Here is a 15094-nt window from a genome sequence, read left to right as displayed (position 1 = left end):
GTGTAGTGGGGGTGCTGAGAGCCATTGAACCAAACTGTAACCCCTGTACGTAGTGGGAGCCACGTCAAGCCACCCACCGCTCCCCTAGTTCCAGCGCCTATTATCCCTTTCCATTGCGTTGAGGGTAAGGGTTACTGGGGCAGTTGTTACAGGGTTAAAAACAGTCAGGTAAACAGGAGGGAGGTGGGTGCCAGTAATCTCGGGACAGGCAGAAGGCACTAGGCAGAGAGGGCATTTCAGCCTTCTGCAGCCCCAGCCAGTTCTGCTGGGACTACCAACAAAAGTGCCCATCTAGTACTGATTATTGGTGTTTATGCAATGGGGACCTTTATCCTCTAGGAACTGAACTGAGACCACCAAAGCATTTCACACAGGCCACTATACCGGAAATCCTAGTCAGTCACTGCCAATCTGGGTTTGACTTCAAAAGGGAATCTGGAGGAGACAGGCACTTTGGGCCAGATCCTCAAAAGTATTTAAGCTCCTCAAATCAATGGAAGTTAGGAGCTTAAGAATTGAGGATCTGAGCCTTTATTCCTCCCTGATGAATCCAGTTTTTTATGTTGTAAGAAATCCTTGGGATATTTTAGCATGAAACTCAGCTTGCATTCCCCTAAACTTCACCTTCACACCTTACGAAAACCATTCCACCACAATAGACAGTTTCTTCTACTCGCCTAGAGGAACCCTTTATTCCTTCCCCGGATATCCATTTCTGCCCGTCTTTACCTCCTTGTTCTCTTGCTTCTCCACTCATCTGGCCACCTCTACATTCCACTTTAATATTCTGTGTAAATTTTCAAAATAATGCATTAAAAATTTAGCCAAACAATGTCTAGCTATCTCCTACAGTTTGCACTGACATGTAACCATTTGGTACACAATGCCATGTCATGTAGGGATTGAATGTTGGGATACTTTAGTTTCTGTTCTTTGCTCTGACTTCTTAGTGTATGTGCAACATGCTTCAGGTGACATGTGACCAGGATTCATCACTGAATTTGATCTGCTGGTTGGATCATTAGTTTCCCTGAGCTGGGCTGGGTACTGATGGGGAGTGCAACGTGAATGCTGATCCATGTAACTCCTTGTGTTACTTTTGGAAAAGTCCTGTAGTGTCTTTGTACTTCAGCTTCTCCATGTATAAAATGGGATCAATTATACCCCCTTCTGTATAGTAATTGATAATAATTGTAAGATTATATGTACTACAAACCGGTAAAACCGGGAAGCAAAAAATTCAGACATTTTTACCTAAAACGTACAAGTCTCTGATGAAGTGAATCGACTTTTAATGGCGAAATTAGAATGGATGTTCTGAAACAACCTTAACTACATTATATTGCTATGAAATGTGGCGGTGGTCTGTTACTACCAATAAAAGCAATGAAATTGTATAATACTGGTGGTTATCCCTTTCCCCAGTATTAAAGCTCATTGGTTATTCTCCTCCTCCACCCATATTAAAGTTTTTTCATATTATCTGTTATCAATGGCCAAGCTTTGAAATGAAATATACTTACCTATCTGATTTTAATTTACTTAGTAGTTGCATTTCTTAATTATTCCTTATAGTTTGTTTAGATACTATAATCTCTGACAATCTCTCTTCTTTTTCTCTGAACTTTTAGGGTCCAAAAAAGAAAAAAAAGGTAGGTAGGTAGGTAGATGTATAGATATATCAGATGTAGATATAACAGCAAAGATACAATCTAGCTCAGACACAGTTTGTTGGACTCAGTAGTGCTCATTTACATAGTTGGAAATAACATTCTCCTCACTTAGGAAATTACAGGGTGAAATTCTATGGCTTGTGTTACAGAATCATAGAAATATAGAATTTGAGATGCCATCAAGTCTAGGCCCCTGCACTGAGGCAAGACCAATTAAATCTAAACAAGTGTTTGTCCATGCTGGGGATTCCACAGCCTCCCTTAGAAGCCTATTTGAAAGCTTAACTAACCTTATACACCTCTACCTCAATATAATGCTGTCCTCAAGAGCCAAAAAATCTTACCGCGTTATAGGTGAAACCGTGTTATATCGAACTTGATTTGATCTGCCGGAGTGCGCAGCCTCGCCCTCCCTGGAGCACTGCTTTACTGCGTTATGTCCAAATTTGTGTTATATCGGGTGGCATTATATTGGGGTAGAGGTGTAATTAAAAAGTTTTTCCTAATACTAACTAAAATCTCCCTTGCTGCCATTTAAGGCCATTACTTCTTGTCCTAGGTAGAGTGGACATGGAGGACAATTGAGCACCATCCTCTTTATCAACATGTTTGAAGACTGTTATCAGCCCTCCCCCTCCCACCAGTCTTTCTTTTCTCAAGACTCAACATGCACAGTTTTTTTTAACCCTTTCCTTAGAAGTCAGGAATTTTAAATGTTTTATCATTGTTGTAACTGTCCTCTGGACTCTATCCAATTTTTCTCATCTTTCTTACAGTGTAGTGCCCAAAACTGGGCACACTACTCCAGCTAAAGTCTCACCAGAACTGAGTAGAGAGGAACAGTTACCCCTCTTGTCTGACACAACATTTCTGTTAATACAGCCCAAAACATTAGCCTTTTTTTTGCACCTGCACCACACTGTTGACTCATTCAATTTGTGATCCTCTATAACCCCCAGATCCTTTTCAGGTACTAGCCAACTACTTTCTCTTTTCTAGCTATGCATTTGATTTTTCCTTCCTCAGAGAAGGACTTTGCACTTGTCTTTATTGAATTTCACCTTGTTGATTTCGATCTCTAATTTTATCAAGGTCGTTTTGTTTTCTAATCCTGTCTTCTGAAGTGCTTGCAATGACTGCCAGCTTGGTGTCATCTGCAGATTTCATATGCATACTTTCCACTCCGTTATCCAAATCATTAATGAAAATATTGACTAGTACTGGACCCAGAACTGAACTCTTATGCAGAAGGTCAGACTAGATGACTCACAGTCCCTTCTGGAGTTAATCTGCAAAATAGTATTACAGTTTTGCAGGTTTTGGCCGGGAGGGAGGGAGGAGGCAATTAAAACATACTGTTGGGTCAAATTTGGTGCAAAAGTTAGATTTTGTAAAAACAAGTTTTTACAAAACCTGAGACAGAAAAATCCATTTTTTAAAATTCCAGTATAGTTTTTAAAATTTACAAAAAACGAATGTTCTCCTGTAGCATTTTGTAGGTCATACATTGCAACACTGGACTAAGGCATGAGAATCTGAAAAGAAAATTGTTTAGAATATAATTGTGAACAAGTGAAACTGACTAGTCTGTTTTCATCTTCCATGCTGAGAGAGAGAGAGAGAAAAGTCAACAAATGATATATGGTAAAAAGTAAGATATATAAAATTCTTTCAGCTTTACTTTCCTAAGGCCCTCATCCTGGAGTCAAACTCATGAACATACCTTTCATGTCTGTATCTACAGATCTCATTGTGGCAGAACTTTGCAGATGAATGCTTGAGTAACACGTGATGGGATTCACTCTTGCCTTAGGTCATAACTAAGGCTGCAATTAAGTCACAGGTATTTTTAGTAAAAGTCATGGACAGGTCATGGGCAATAAACAAAAATTCACTGCCCATGACCTGTCCATGACTTATACTTGTGATTAAATCTTGGGGGAGGGGGGAGGGTTGGGGAAGGCGCTGCTTGGGGAGGGGAACATCTGTGGGAGCCCACTGCTGGGGTGGGGGCGCCCAGGGCCAGTGGCATCAGCTGCCCAGGGGGCCACAGACCATGGCTACTCTGGCCAGCCGGGGAATGCTGCCAGAGGCCACAGACTGTGGCTGCTCCAGCTGGCCGCCCAGGAACTGCTACTGGAGGCCACTGGAGCAGTGGCTGGTATGGCTGTTCCCCAGGCAACTGGAGCCCCTGGCTCTGGAGCAAGCTGCTTGGGCAGTCCTGGGGTCAGTCACACTGGCCACTGCAGAAGTCACAGAGGTCGTGGAAGGTCACGGAATCCGTGACTTCTGCGACCTCCGTGGCAGACATGGAGCCCTAGGCATAATTACATTGTCATCAGTAGAGTTACCATCTCTTTTTGCAGCAGTAAATTTGTCCTAATGTTTTGTTCAAGTTTCAAAAAGTCTTGTAACTAAGTTTCAGTTTATACATTTGATTTAAGTTTTCATTTGTTTTTTGCCATACAAGGTTCAAAACATTTTGTCATTTTGGCTGGCAATACAGAACAGAATAGCTTCCCTGATATTTCTGTTAGCTGACAATATGCTAATCACCTTGGAAATAACAGAATTCAAAACACATCTTTTAATATTGAATGAAAAGGGTCCTCCTGGATAATCTGAGAGCTCTTCGTAAAAATGGTTTGTCTAAGATAATATTTACCAAAAATATCACTACTTCCAAAATGGGACAAAATTACGTAATGAGAAGGCTTCCATTATATCACACTATTTATTTACAAGAGTTTGGGCTTCTGCTCCTTTCTCCCCACCTTCCTTTTGGTTATCCTGCACCTGATTCTTTAATGCCTTGCATTTCGTGGAGTCATTTACATCTTTGCAAAATAGCTGTAACATTTTTCTATTCTGGAATGATAGCACGTTACATGAACTCCCCACTCAGTCTATATAGGTGCAAGTGGCAAGATAGTGGAGAATCAGGTTCCCTATCTCTACCTTTACATCCTAGCTCTCACTTTTATGCTGGTGTTATTCAACTCTGCATGTCACCATGTCTCCTCCGTTTCAAACAAATGAACATATGGCTTCATCTCATCTGCCTTTAGCTAAGTGTCTCAGAGACAAAGATGCATCTTTTGGTCAATCAGGAGGTACATCATTAAATGCAACTCAGACACCTTCCTTGACTTGGATGTTTCTTTTTGGCTGTTGTCCATGAGTTTGGATGCAAGCTTAAAACTCTGAACTCTTCTCCCATATCTTCTGCATCTGCAAATCTATCACCGTCTGCACAATGCTGTCTTATTCTACCTCTGCTGAAATCCTTGTCCATAGTAAAATCGTCTTTTTCTTTAATTACTGTAACTCTCTTCTCTTTGGTTTCTCCAAGTCCCAGTACTGCTGACTGCAGCATTTGTGGAATACCACTGCTTATCTTCTAACACACACAAAGAAAAATGTATGTGTCACAACAAACAACTCTGCTGGCTCTGTGCTGATTGTGCAATTCAGTACAAAATTATCTTCCTTGGGTTTTTTTTTTAATCTCATGGCTCATTCTCCTTCTCTTCATCTCCCCTCTTGGTCTAATACGGGGTGGCCAACCTGTGTCTCCGGAGCCACATGCGGCTCTTCAGAAGTTAATGTGCGGCTCCTTTTATAGGCACCAACTCCGGGGCTGGAGCTACAGGTGCCAACTTTCCAATGTGCCAGGTGGTGCTCACTGCTCAACCCTTGGCTCTGCTACAGGCCCTGCACCCACTCCACCCCTTCCTGCCCCCTCCCCTGAGCCTGCCATGTCCTCGTTCCTCTCCCTCCCCCCACCCCCGAGCCTCCTGCATGCCATGAAACAGCTGATCAGGAGGTGTGGGGAGGGAAGGAATAGGCGAGGCTGCTGGTGGGCAGGAGGCGCTGGCAGTGGGGGAGCTGATGAGGGGGCTGCTAACGTATTACTGTGGCTCTTTGGCAATATACATTGGTAAATTCTGGCTCCTTTGCAGGCTCAGGTTGGCCACCCCTGGTCTATTACTAGCCCTCTCTATTCTATCATGTTCTGGCCATTACTACTGCAAGAGCCGCCTTCTTCTTTTCAACTTTTGCCATTTAAAACAGCCTTCCTTTATACTGCTAACTCATCAGCTCTATCTACGTTATATATCACATATCTTCATGGATGTTTGTTCAGCATCTAGCACAGCACGGCCTTGATCCTGAGTGAGGACTCTGTTTGTAGCTTGTTTATACAATATAAATAATAAATTATAATCTTTTACGAAAATCTCTCTTCTCCCTTGTAATCTCTCCCTCCTCTACTATTATTTATCTGTTAACTTTGTAATTATTATTTGGATTCCGTAAAACATTTTTAGATACATGTATGAAAAATGTTATACAGAACCAAGTTGTATTGTATTATGCATAGGGCTGTCATATGATTGCAATCAATGAGAACCTTGTCTGAATAAACATTGAGTAAAAACTGATGTATTCACTAAATTATTAATTAACTAATACATTAACAAATGTATTTATTTATCTATTCATTAACTAATGGATTAACCAAAATAGCCTGTGCTCTTGATCCTCCTCATATGTAGTTACTAGATCAAATTCTATCTAGAATTCTATTCTACCTATTCTATTCTAAAGGCTAGATTGTGATCTAGTAACTATACATATGAGGATGATCAAGAGCACAGGCTATTTTAGTTAATATATTAATAATAGTTTAATATTTTTCCTTTTAAATCTATTTATTTTAGATGGTATTGTGTGGTGATTTTTCTTATTCCTCACAGTATGGGTTAAACAATCCCCTTTGTGGACTCTGCCAAAAAAGAAAAGGAAAACAGGGCTCGGGGAAACCTATCTTTTGGAGGGCAGGAGAATACCAGTGGATTCTCAATTAAGTCCTCAGGCTGCTCTCAGGCCCTTAACACATATATATGTTGCAGAGATCTTATATGCTGAGCCACCAGTAGCGTCTGGTCCCTAGTATGTAGTTAATTTCCCAATTAATTATTACAATACATAGATTTTTTTCTAATATAGTGTATATTATGGGTCAAATTTTCCCATGTTATGTTGGTTCAAGTTGATTAAGGAGAATTTAGCCCAAGATGTGTAGCTCTACTTTTCTTACTTATATGAATATTCTTATGTCAGTGGGGAAACTGGTGAAAGTTGAAACAAATATATAAATTCCCTGCTTTAATCATCTCTTAATTGTGCTGTTATGTTAAAGGGCTGTTCCTGTGACTTTGTCTTGTCTGTGTATTCTTTAAATCAACATTCTTTCTGCTTGCTTTCAAAAGTGAAAAAATCTTTTGTTCTGTCATGTGAATGATATTTTAGTACAAAACAAAAATCCAACTTTTAAATGCACTCACTTCATTAGTCTTGCTAACCACATTTCCCTGAGGATAGGGCTGGTTTAAACATACAGCTATTTTTGTGGGTTACAAGAAAAATTTGTTTCCTTTACTGACATAATATCCTGTTCTTCTGTATCTTTTGAACACAAATGTTCTACGTACAAGACTGAAAATATACTTTGAAATGCTATATTAGAGAAATAAAACGTGTAAAATTAATGTTGACATTTAGTCTCTTTTAATTTATTGCCCATGTTAAGTCTGGTGGAAGTGGAGGTAAAAAGAAACTTAGCAAAGCTGAACGACTGAGATTACAGAAAGAAGAAGAAGATAGAAGATTGATAGAGGAAGGTACAGTGCGTTTCACTTACAGGAAATGTGATTATACCAAATCACTAATTAAATAGGTAGAGTGCAAATTATGATCATTAATGATATCTAAATTCTGTTTCATCTCAGTACTTTTATTTCTCTGTTCTCAAGGCTGGTTTTAATGTTTTGGAAGGCCCTAAACAAATTTATTTTTTGAGACCCCACATATCTTCCTCACTATGTTCAACCTCCTTTTCTACCTACTCTTTCCACTAGTTATTCCTCCCCCTGCTATGCTTGGAAAGTGTATGAGGGTGGGGGAGAGCATTACAATTTTTTTTATCTCCCCTTCTGGTACTCTCCCAGCCAAGTCAAGAACAAGTGGGTAGAGAGATAGGGGAACCGATATTTCCTCTTCTCCACATTTAGTAATCAGGAGGAATGAGAAGTTCAGTGACTAGGACTTTTCTCAAAGTAGATCAACAGAATATGCCAACTTTGAGCTTAACAAAGTACTGATCAATGCATTCAGACAGCAACAGACACTCCATATTAATGTTAGGACAGTCTTGCAAACAGGGATGGATTAAAGCATAGGTGGTATAGGCTTATGCCTAGGACTGCATCTCCTGTAGTCATGTAATCAGAATCTCAGCTATCATAAAAAAACACCCTATTTTTTAGCCCTATGGTTGAGAAGAAAATATTGAAATGTGATTCTAGTTTAGCTTATGTAATGACACCTGTCTGAACCTACAGAGACCTTGATAAAATAACTTGGAGACATGCAAACTATCCCATGCATCTCAATGGGTTACTAACTCCAAGAGCTTGGGGAACCTGTCAACATCACCTTAGCAGAGGATGATGTATATGGCGAGAGGAGATGAGAAAAGAAGGACCAGACCACCAAATCATATATATTATAGCTACTGTAATGAGTACTGGGGCGCCTCTGGCTGCCACCTCTGCCTCTTAATGTGTGGGTGGGGCAGGAGAGGATTCCTGCTACTTTCCATTGAGGGGAAAAATGACTTTGTCTCTGCTTCTCTGGAATTGTAGGAATGGCACATGTGCCCCCACAACTCCAATGGGGGGGTAAGGCCATGGGGAGATCTGTGTGCATAGGAATGTGGATTTACTTTATCCGGCACTGCTTCCAAACGTTATGGATTGAACCCATAATGGACAATGTAGATTGAACTCTTGCTATCACCAGTTATTAGTTATTTTGAAATAAAAATATTGATCCGCCAGCTAGTTTTTTAAATAATGTATCTGTTTTTATTAATCAGAATGTACTTGTATTGCTGATAATAGATTTCTCATTCTTCAGAGGAAGCCCGTTTACGAGCTGAACAAGAAGAAGCAGAAAGACTCGAAAAGGAGAGAATTGTGCGAGAGGAAAGGGAAAGACTTGAAGCAAAAGTTAGTTCGCAGCCATCATAATAAATAGCTATTGCAAACTGCAATAGTCAGTTTCTAAACTTTATGCCAAATCATCGTTGATTTGTTATGAAAATGTGGGAATTTCTCTCCATTTCCTCAGAGGGAGGGTGGGGCTTTCCAGTATTCTTGGATCAAAACTAATAATGAAAACTCTAGCCATACCACTGCAAAATGTAAGAGCCATAAGTTAAGTACAGTTGGGCAATTCACTGGGTCAGTAGCTAAATGAGTGACTTCCAAGGAAAGCCAAAGGTGCTTAAGAAAATGATGCTAAAGACTTGGTATGTGCCACTGTGTCCTCTAAGCCAGTAGTCACACGGTATGGTATAAAGAAGTGCTTATTTGGTAAAAGAAGATGTAAAAGCTCAGTCTTGCCTACTTCTGATAATTAAAATCCTCATGGTACTCTTTGTCTGAGTAGAGATGAAACTTCTGTCCTGTCCAAATTCCAATCTGAGTGAACGGTTCTTATTTTTCTACAATTCCACATGTATATTCTATTAGACGTATTCATTTTTGCTCCTAAACTGTATGTAGTATTGCTTTGGGCTGTTATGAATTGTGGTATTTCGTTCTAGAAATGGCTGCATTTTAGTGCAGGTGTAAAATTGTTGTATTGATGTGTATGCATGTATGTGATGTTGTAGTGTAAAGTTTTACTGGCAGGAATTCGGGATGACTTGCTCTGAATTGTGAAACTGTAGGCAAATTACGTAAGCCAACCCAAACTGGTGCCAATAAAAACACACTACTATGTATTCTGTGTATAGCACATTTATCAGAATTCTTTTTAGAAATGTTTTAGCAAGTTTAACATTTTTAATTGGTCTCTTTTTTCATACCCTATCATCTGTAAAGCTAGATTGCCTTCATTGTTGTGAACCCAATTAGCTAGGGCTCTGAGGAAAATAAAGCGACGAACCAGTACATTTTAAAAACTTCTAACAATTGCCCCAAACAAATTACCATACACTAAAATGTCACAGTTCTAAGGTTTGATATCTTGGAACCTACCAGAGGCAACTGCAGTGTGTTCCATTGGAAAGCAGGAGTGGAGGGGTGCTCTTGGATTCAGTGACAATCACATATCTCTTTAAAGCTGATGGATGTGCCACACACTCTCCTACTAGGGTTGCCAACATTGTATTTAAAAATTAAGGGACTATTTTCTTAGCACCCCGCCCCACCCCTCCTCCTGATATTATTAATAATAATAATCAGTACTCACCTACATTCACCAGGGGTATTTCTTGCAACTGGGGATGTTGGCAGAGACTCTGTGAATGGGGAGGCTAGACCCCAGGAGCACGGACCCCTTGCCAGACAGAGCCCCTTCAGCGAAGCCTGTGCAGACAGACAGAGCCTGTGCAGGGAAAGCAGATGGGGCTGTACTCAAGGGTCGGAGTCATTTATTATGTGGCTCAGCAATTTATCACATCACCAGCACATAGAGATTCTCTATGATAAAACATTGCTAATTTACTACAATCTCCTGGATGTAATGTGCCATAAAAATTCAAGATATTATTGTGACGGGTTGGGTCACAGAGACCCCCTTGGGACTGCCACCTGATGTGCTAAGACTAACTCTGAGCCCATTTTCCCTGCCAGCTTGGAACTCCAGTACCCTGTCTTGTTGAGCCAGACACACTAGCCTGCTGCAAACACAGACCCAGGCCTGAACCATGTACCCCCAAAAGCTGCAGACTTAACTGAAAACAGCTTAAGAAGTGCCCCTGTCTCTAGCACCCAGACACCCAGTTCCCATTGGGATCCAAACCCCAAATAAATCCATTTTACTCTGTATAAAGCTTATACAGGGTAAACTCATAAATTGTCCTCCCTCTATAACACTGATAGAGAGATATGCACAGCTGTTTGCTCCCCCAGGAATTAGTCACTGACTCTGGGCTCAGTAATAAGCAAAAGTGATTTTATTAAATATAAAAAGTAGGATTTAAGTGATTCCAAGTAACAATAGAACAAAGTAAATTACCAAGCAAAATAAAACAAAAAACACACAAGTCTAAGCCTAATAGAGTAAGAAACTGATTACAGATGAAACCTCACTCTCAGAGATGTTCCAATAAGCTTCTTTCACAGACTAGATTCTTTTCTAGTCTGGGCCCAATCCTTTCTCCTGGTACAGTCCTTGTTCCAGCTCAGGTGGTAGCTAGGGGATTTCTCATGACTGCAGCCCCCTTTGTTCTGTTCCACCTCCTTATATACCTTTGGCACAAGGCGGGAAACTTTTGTCTCTTTGGGTCCCCACCCTTCCTTCTAAATGGAAAAGCACCAGGTTTAAGATGGATTCCAGTACCAGGTGACATGGTCACATGTCCTGTGAGACCCCCCCAGCCTTAGAATCATAGAATGTCAGGGTTGGAAGGGACCTCAGGAGGTCATCTAGTCTAACCCCCTGCTCGAAGCAGGACCAATCTCCTTCATTCTTCTCGGCCTGACTCACAGGAAGGCTTGCAAGTAAACAGAGCCATCTACAGACAATTGTCCTAGTTGATGGGAGCAATCAAGATTCTAAACCACTGTTAATGGCCCACACTTTGCATAACCACAATAGGACCTGAGAGTTATATTTTATATTCCTAGTTTCAGATACAAGAATGATACAGTCATACAAATAGGATGAACACACTCAGTAGATTATAAACTTTGTAATGAAACCTTACAAGAGACCTTTTGCAGGAAGCATATTCCAGTTACATTATATTCACACTCATTAGCATATTTTCATAATATCATATGGAGTGCAATGTGTGTTTTCTTTACTATAAAATAATTTATAAAAACTAAAACTGAATAGTAAATTCATGTACCTGATCATATACTAATAGGATCAAGAGCGGAGAGGGACTGAACTCGCAGAACTCCATTCATTAGAAGAGAACTTTTTGTGGGCAAGGCAATGGAAAGCAGATTATAGAGCACATGCTAAGGTAAGCTTGCTTTCCAAAATATCCACATAGTATTATAGAGGTTTGACAAAGAAGAGACTTTTAAATGATCTTGTGCTTCTCTCCTCTATTACAAGATTGTTCCTTTATTGTCTAGTGCTTTGCTCATTCTAGTTTTACACGAAAAACACTACATTAATAAAAAAAACTTCTAAGGAGTTTGGACAGTGGGTAATACCTGCTCAGGTGAGTCAGGGATGATGGAAGTCAGGATTTTCAGGTATAATGGCAAAATTATAGATGGAAAACAGCGTAACACTTGAGTTATAGACTACTGCCAGATAAAACTACATTAAAATGCAGTTTAGGCTGAAACGATATATCAATAATTTAGGGTAAATTACATTACAAAGATGTTGCAAATATCCCTCAGATAAGCATTCTGTAACCAGGAAATTCAGAGTTAATGTTTCTATTTAAGTCTGATGTGTTAAGGGATGGAACTACAAAGTTAAAGAATCTACAGTTCCATCCTATAGGACATCATGTAATGCCCAGATGATTATTGTTAAGTTATTTGCATATTTATGTTTCCAAATTAGGTTAAACTGAATTTTAAAGATGCATTAGATTTTTCCTTCCCCATCCCATCCGCTTTCTGATGGCACTATAGGATAGAGTTAAGGTTCTTTGTGTGCACTAACTGTGCATTTCTGTGTCTTGCCATCTTTGGTGGTGGTGGTGTTTTTTTCTTTAACAAAATAGCTTTTTTACTGAAGGCAACCTGTTGCTTTAGTACCCCTAAGAACAATAGGAGTTACCAGTCATTTTGAAAGAGGGCAGTTCTTTATGGAATTCTCTTAAGATTATTCTTCAGCCTGTGCTGAAGGAGTAACTTTCAATTATGAAAAATGATGATAAAATGTGACCATTAATCTTTAAAAAATTATTCAAATATCACCTATGCCCACAGTTTCAGTGAGTTTTACTTTATAGGAAGTGTGAAGAGTTTGCTTTATTCTGTTATGAAGAATATTCAGACCAAAGAAAAATCTAATGCTAAGTGCTAAATTTCGGAAAGGTCCCATTTTTAATTATTTTTAACTTGTAAACAAATTAATGCATTTACTTATAAATTCTCAGAAAATTCATTCAATACTCAAAGAAAAAGTGTTTTAATTTTGGAGAGCATATGCTCTCTTTGTTATACTAAAATATAACTCTCTTTGTTATAATAAAAAGTTTGAATCCCTGCTTTAAGAGCAAAATTTAGCTCAAACATATCTATGGAGCCAGAACTGGCTTCTCTGTAATACCTGGCTCTATTTAGTGTTCCCAATCCTCACACTTTATAATCAAGCACATTTATTCAAAATTGTAAAAATAGTGGAATTATTTTGTGTTTGGATGCTGTTGTTAATATTTAACACTTATTAAATGTGCAGATGGGATTTTCAAAAGTCCTCCACATTGACTTATTTTTGCTCCCGCTAAAGTCAGCGGGAATTTGACCATTGATTTCAGTGGGAGTACAGCCTTGCTTAGTGCTTTTAGAAACTCCATTATAAGTCTTTAAGGTACTTAACAAATACTGTGTGCTGTGAGGATTAATTAGATAATGAGACAGGTTTTATTATGATCCTTATTTTACAGATGGGGAAACTGAGATAGAGATGTTGAGGTCACAGAGTGAACCAAGACTGAAGGTCACCCAGTGAGTGATGGATGAAACCGGGTTTAGGACTCAGGCTCTGTCTACACTTGGGATTGGGGGTGTCATTCCCAGCTCAAGAAGATGTACTTGCACTAGCTGTTGTTGAGCTAGTGTGCTGAAAATAGTAGTGTAGCTGCAGTAGCATGGCCAGAATATTGGGCTAGCTGCCCAAGTATGTGACCATGTGATCAGGATGGGTTTGTATTCAGGGTGACTAGCTTTTCCTGCTGCTACTGCAGATATGCTACAACTTTTGTGCACTAGCTCTATGAGAATGATCACAAGTATCCCTCTTTCAGCTACAAGTGTAGACATATCCTCAGTTGTGTGTTTATCACTAGACCACACATACGTCTCTCTCAAAACCCTCCTACTCTTGTATTGTAATTATGAAGTTTTGAAGTGTTTGTATCTAAAACTTTTGGATTTACTTTTCTTTTAAAAAAATCTCTTTAGTGGGAGCACTACATGCAATGTGATGGGAGTCCTGACCCAGCCGTGCCCCAAGAAATTAATACTTTCATGAGTTTGTGGCAAGAAAATAAAAATGAAGATATTGAGTTTGTGATCAAGAAAGGAAACCAAGTGCTAAATGTAAGTGTTAAAATGATATTCTTAAGGTCCTTGGTTACCAATAGCTTACAAACCTCAAAATGATCCTGTATGCCCCTTTGGTTGTTTGCCTGTAATTGGTCATCACCTGAATCATCAGCAATTTTTGTGTGTTGGTCTTCCTCTGATATGCTGTCTTTACTTTCCTTCATTATACATTTTTTATTAGGAAACAAGAAACATAAGACCATTGATCCAAAAACTCTAGCATCCTGCCTTTCAGGAGTTCATATATATAATGTTTGTAAAGATGGATCTAATCAAAATTCTGGATCCAAACACCCTCCCAAATTGACGCAAGTTTCATCACACTCCAGATCTGAACATTGCTGCTCATGCCGTCTGTAGAAGCTTCAATGTAAAGGAGCCTCCATTCCTACCATTCATCTAGTCAATCTAGCATTGTTTTACATGGTATGAGCAATTCAAATTCCTTCTTAACCTTTGGAACAAACTGCTTATACTCAGAAGCATGTGATCATGTGGACCAGGGATGGGCAAACTACGGCCTGCGGGCTGTATCCGGCCCATCAGGGCTTTGGATCTGGCCTGCGGGATTGGCACCCCTATGGTTCCGTACCCTCTCCTGCACCCCAACTCCCTGCCCTGAGCCCCCTGCCGCACTCCCTCCTGCACCCCAACCCCCTGCCCTGAGCCCCCTGCTGCACTCTGCACCCCTGCCTGCACCACTGTCCTGAGCCCCCTCCTGCAGTCCGTATCCCCTCCTGTACCCCAACCCCATGCCCTGAGCCCCCTCCTCTGCCCCAACCCCTTGCCCTGAGCCTCTTCCTGCACACTGCACCTTCTCCCACACCCCACTCCATCCTGCACCCCAACCCCCTGCCCCAGCCCTACATTCATGGCCCTGCATGCAATTTCCTCACCCAGATGTGGCCCTCGGGCCAAAAAGTTTGCCCACCCCGATCTAGACCTTCATTATATCCGCTCACAGTATTTGACTCGTAGTGCGGTCAGATTCAGCACCCTGCACTTTAAGCAAGGGGGGCGGGTTTGTCTGGCTGGCCGGGAGAAGAGGGCAATGCTTTCTGGCTTGGGGAAGGACAGGAGACATAAAATTGCTGGAAG

The 15094-nt window shown here is 40.3% G+C and overlaps 1 protein-coding gene across 3 annotated transcripts in view; it reads left to right on the top strand.

Annotated features, from left to right (window-relative positions):
• Nucleotides 1-15094, top strand: part of DNAI7 (dynein axonemal intermediate chain 7) — a 32712-nt gene that overhangs the window by 333 nt on the left and 17285 nt on the right. For 2 of the 3 annotated variants that reach the window (XM_044993685.1, XM_044993665.1), the window contains exons 2-6: nt 1632-1652; nt 7270-7360; nt 8658-8749; nt 11623-11724; nt 13853-13990. In XM_044993685.1, coding sequence (XP_044849620.1) covers nt 1632-1652; nt 7270-7360; nt 8658-8749; nt 11623-11724; nt 13853-13990 — 444 coding nt within the window. The remainder of the gene's footprint in view (nt 1-1631; nt 1653-7269; nt 7361-8657; nt 8750-11622; nt 11725-13852; nt 13991-15094) is intronic. The other variant, XM_044993675.1, reaches the window with a different exon arrangement.

The sequence above is a fragment of the Mauremys mutica genome, chromosome 1, assembly GCF_020497125.1.
Source record: "Mauremys mutica isolate MM-2020 ecotype Southern chromosome 1, ASM2049712v1, whole genome shotgun sequence".
Taxonomy (NCBI): Eukaryota; Metazoa; Chordata; order Testudines; family Geoemydidae; genus Mauremys; species Mauremys mutica.
Note: the sequence above shows the minus strand (reverse complement) of the source record. Positions and strands in the feature narration are given on the sequence as shown.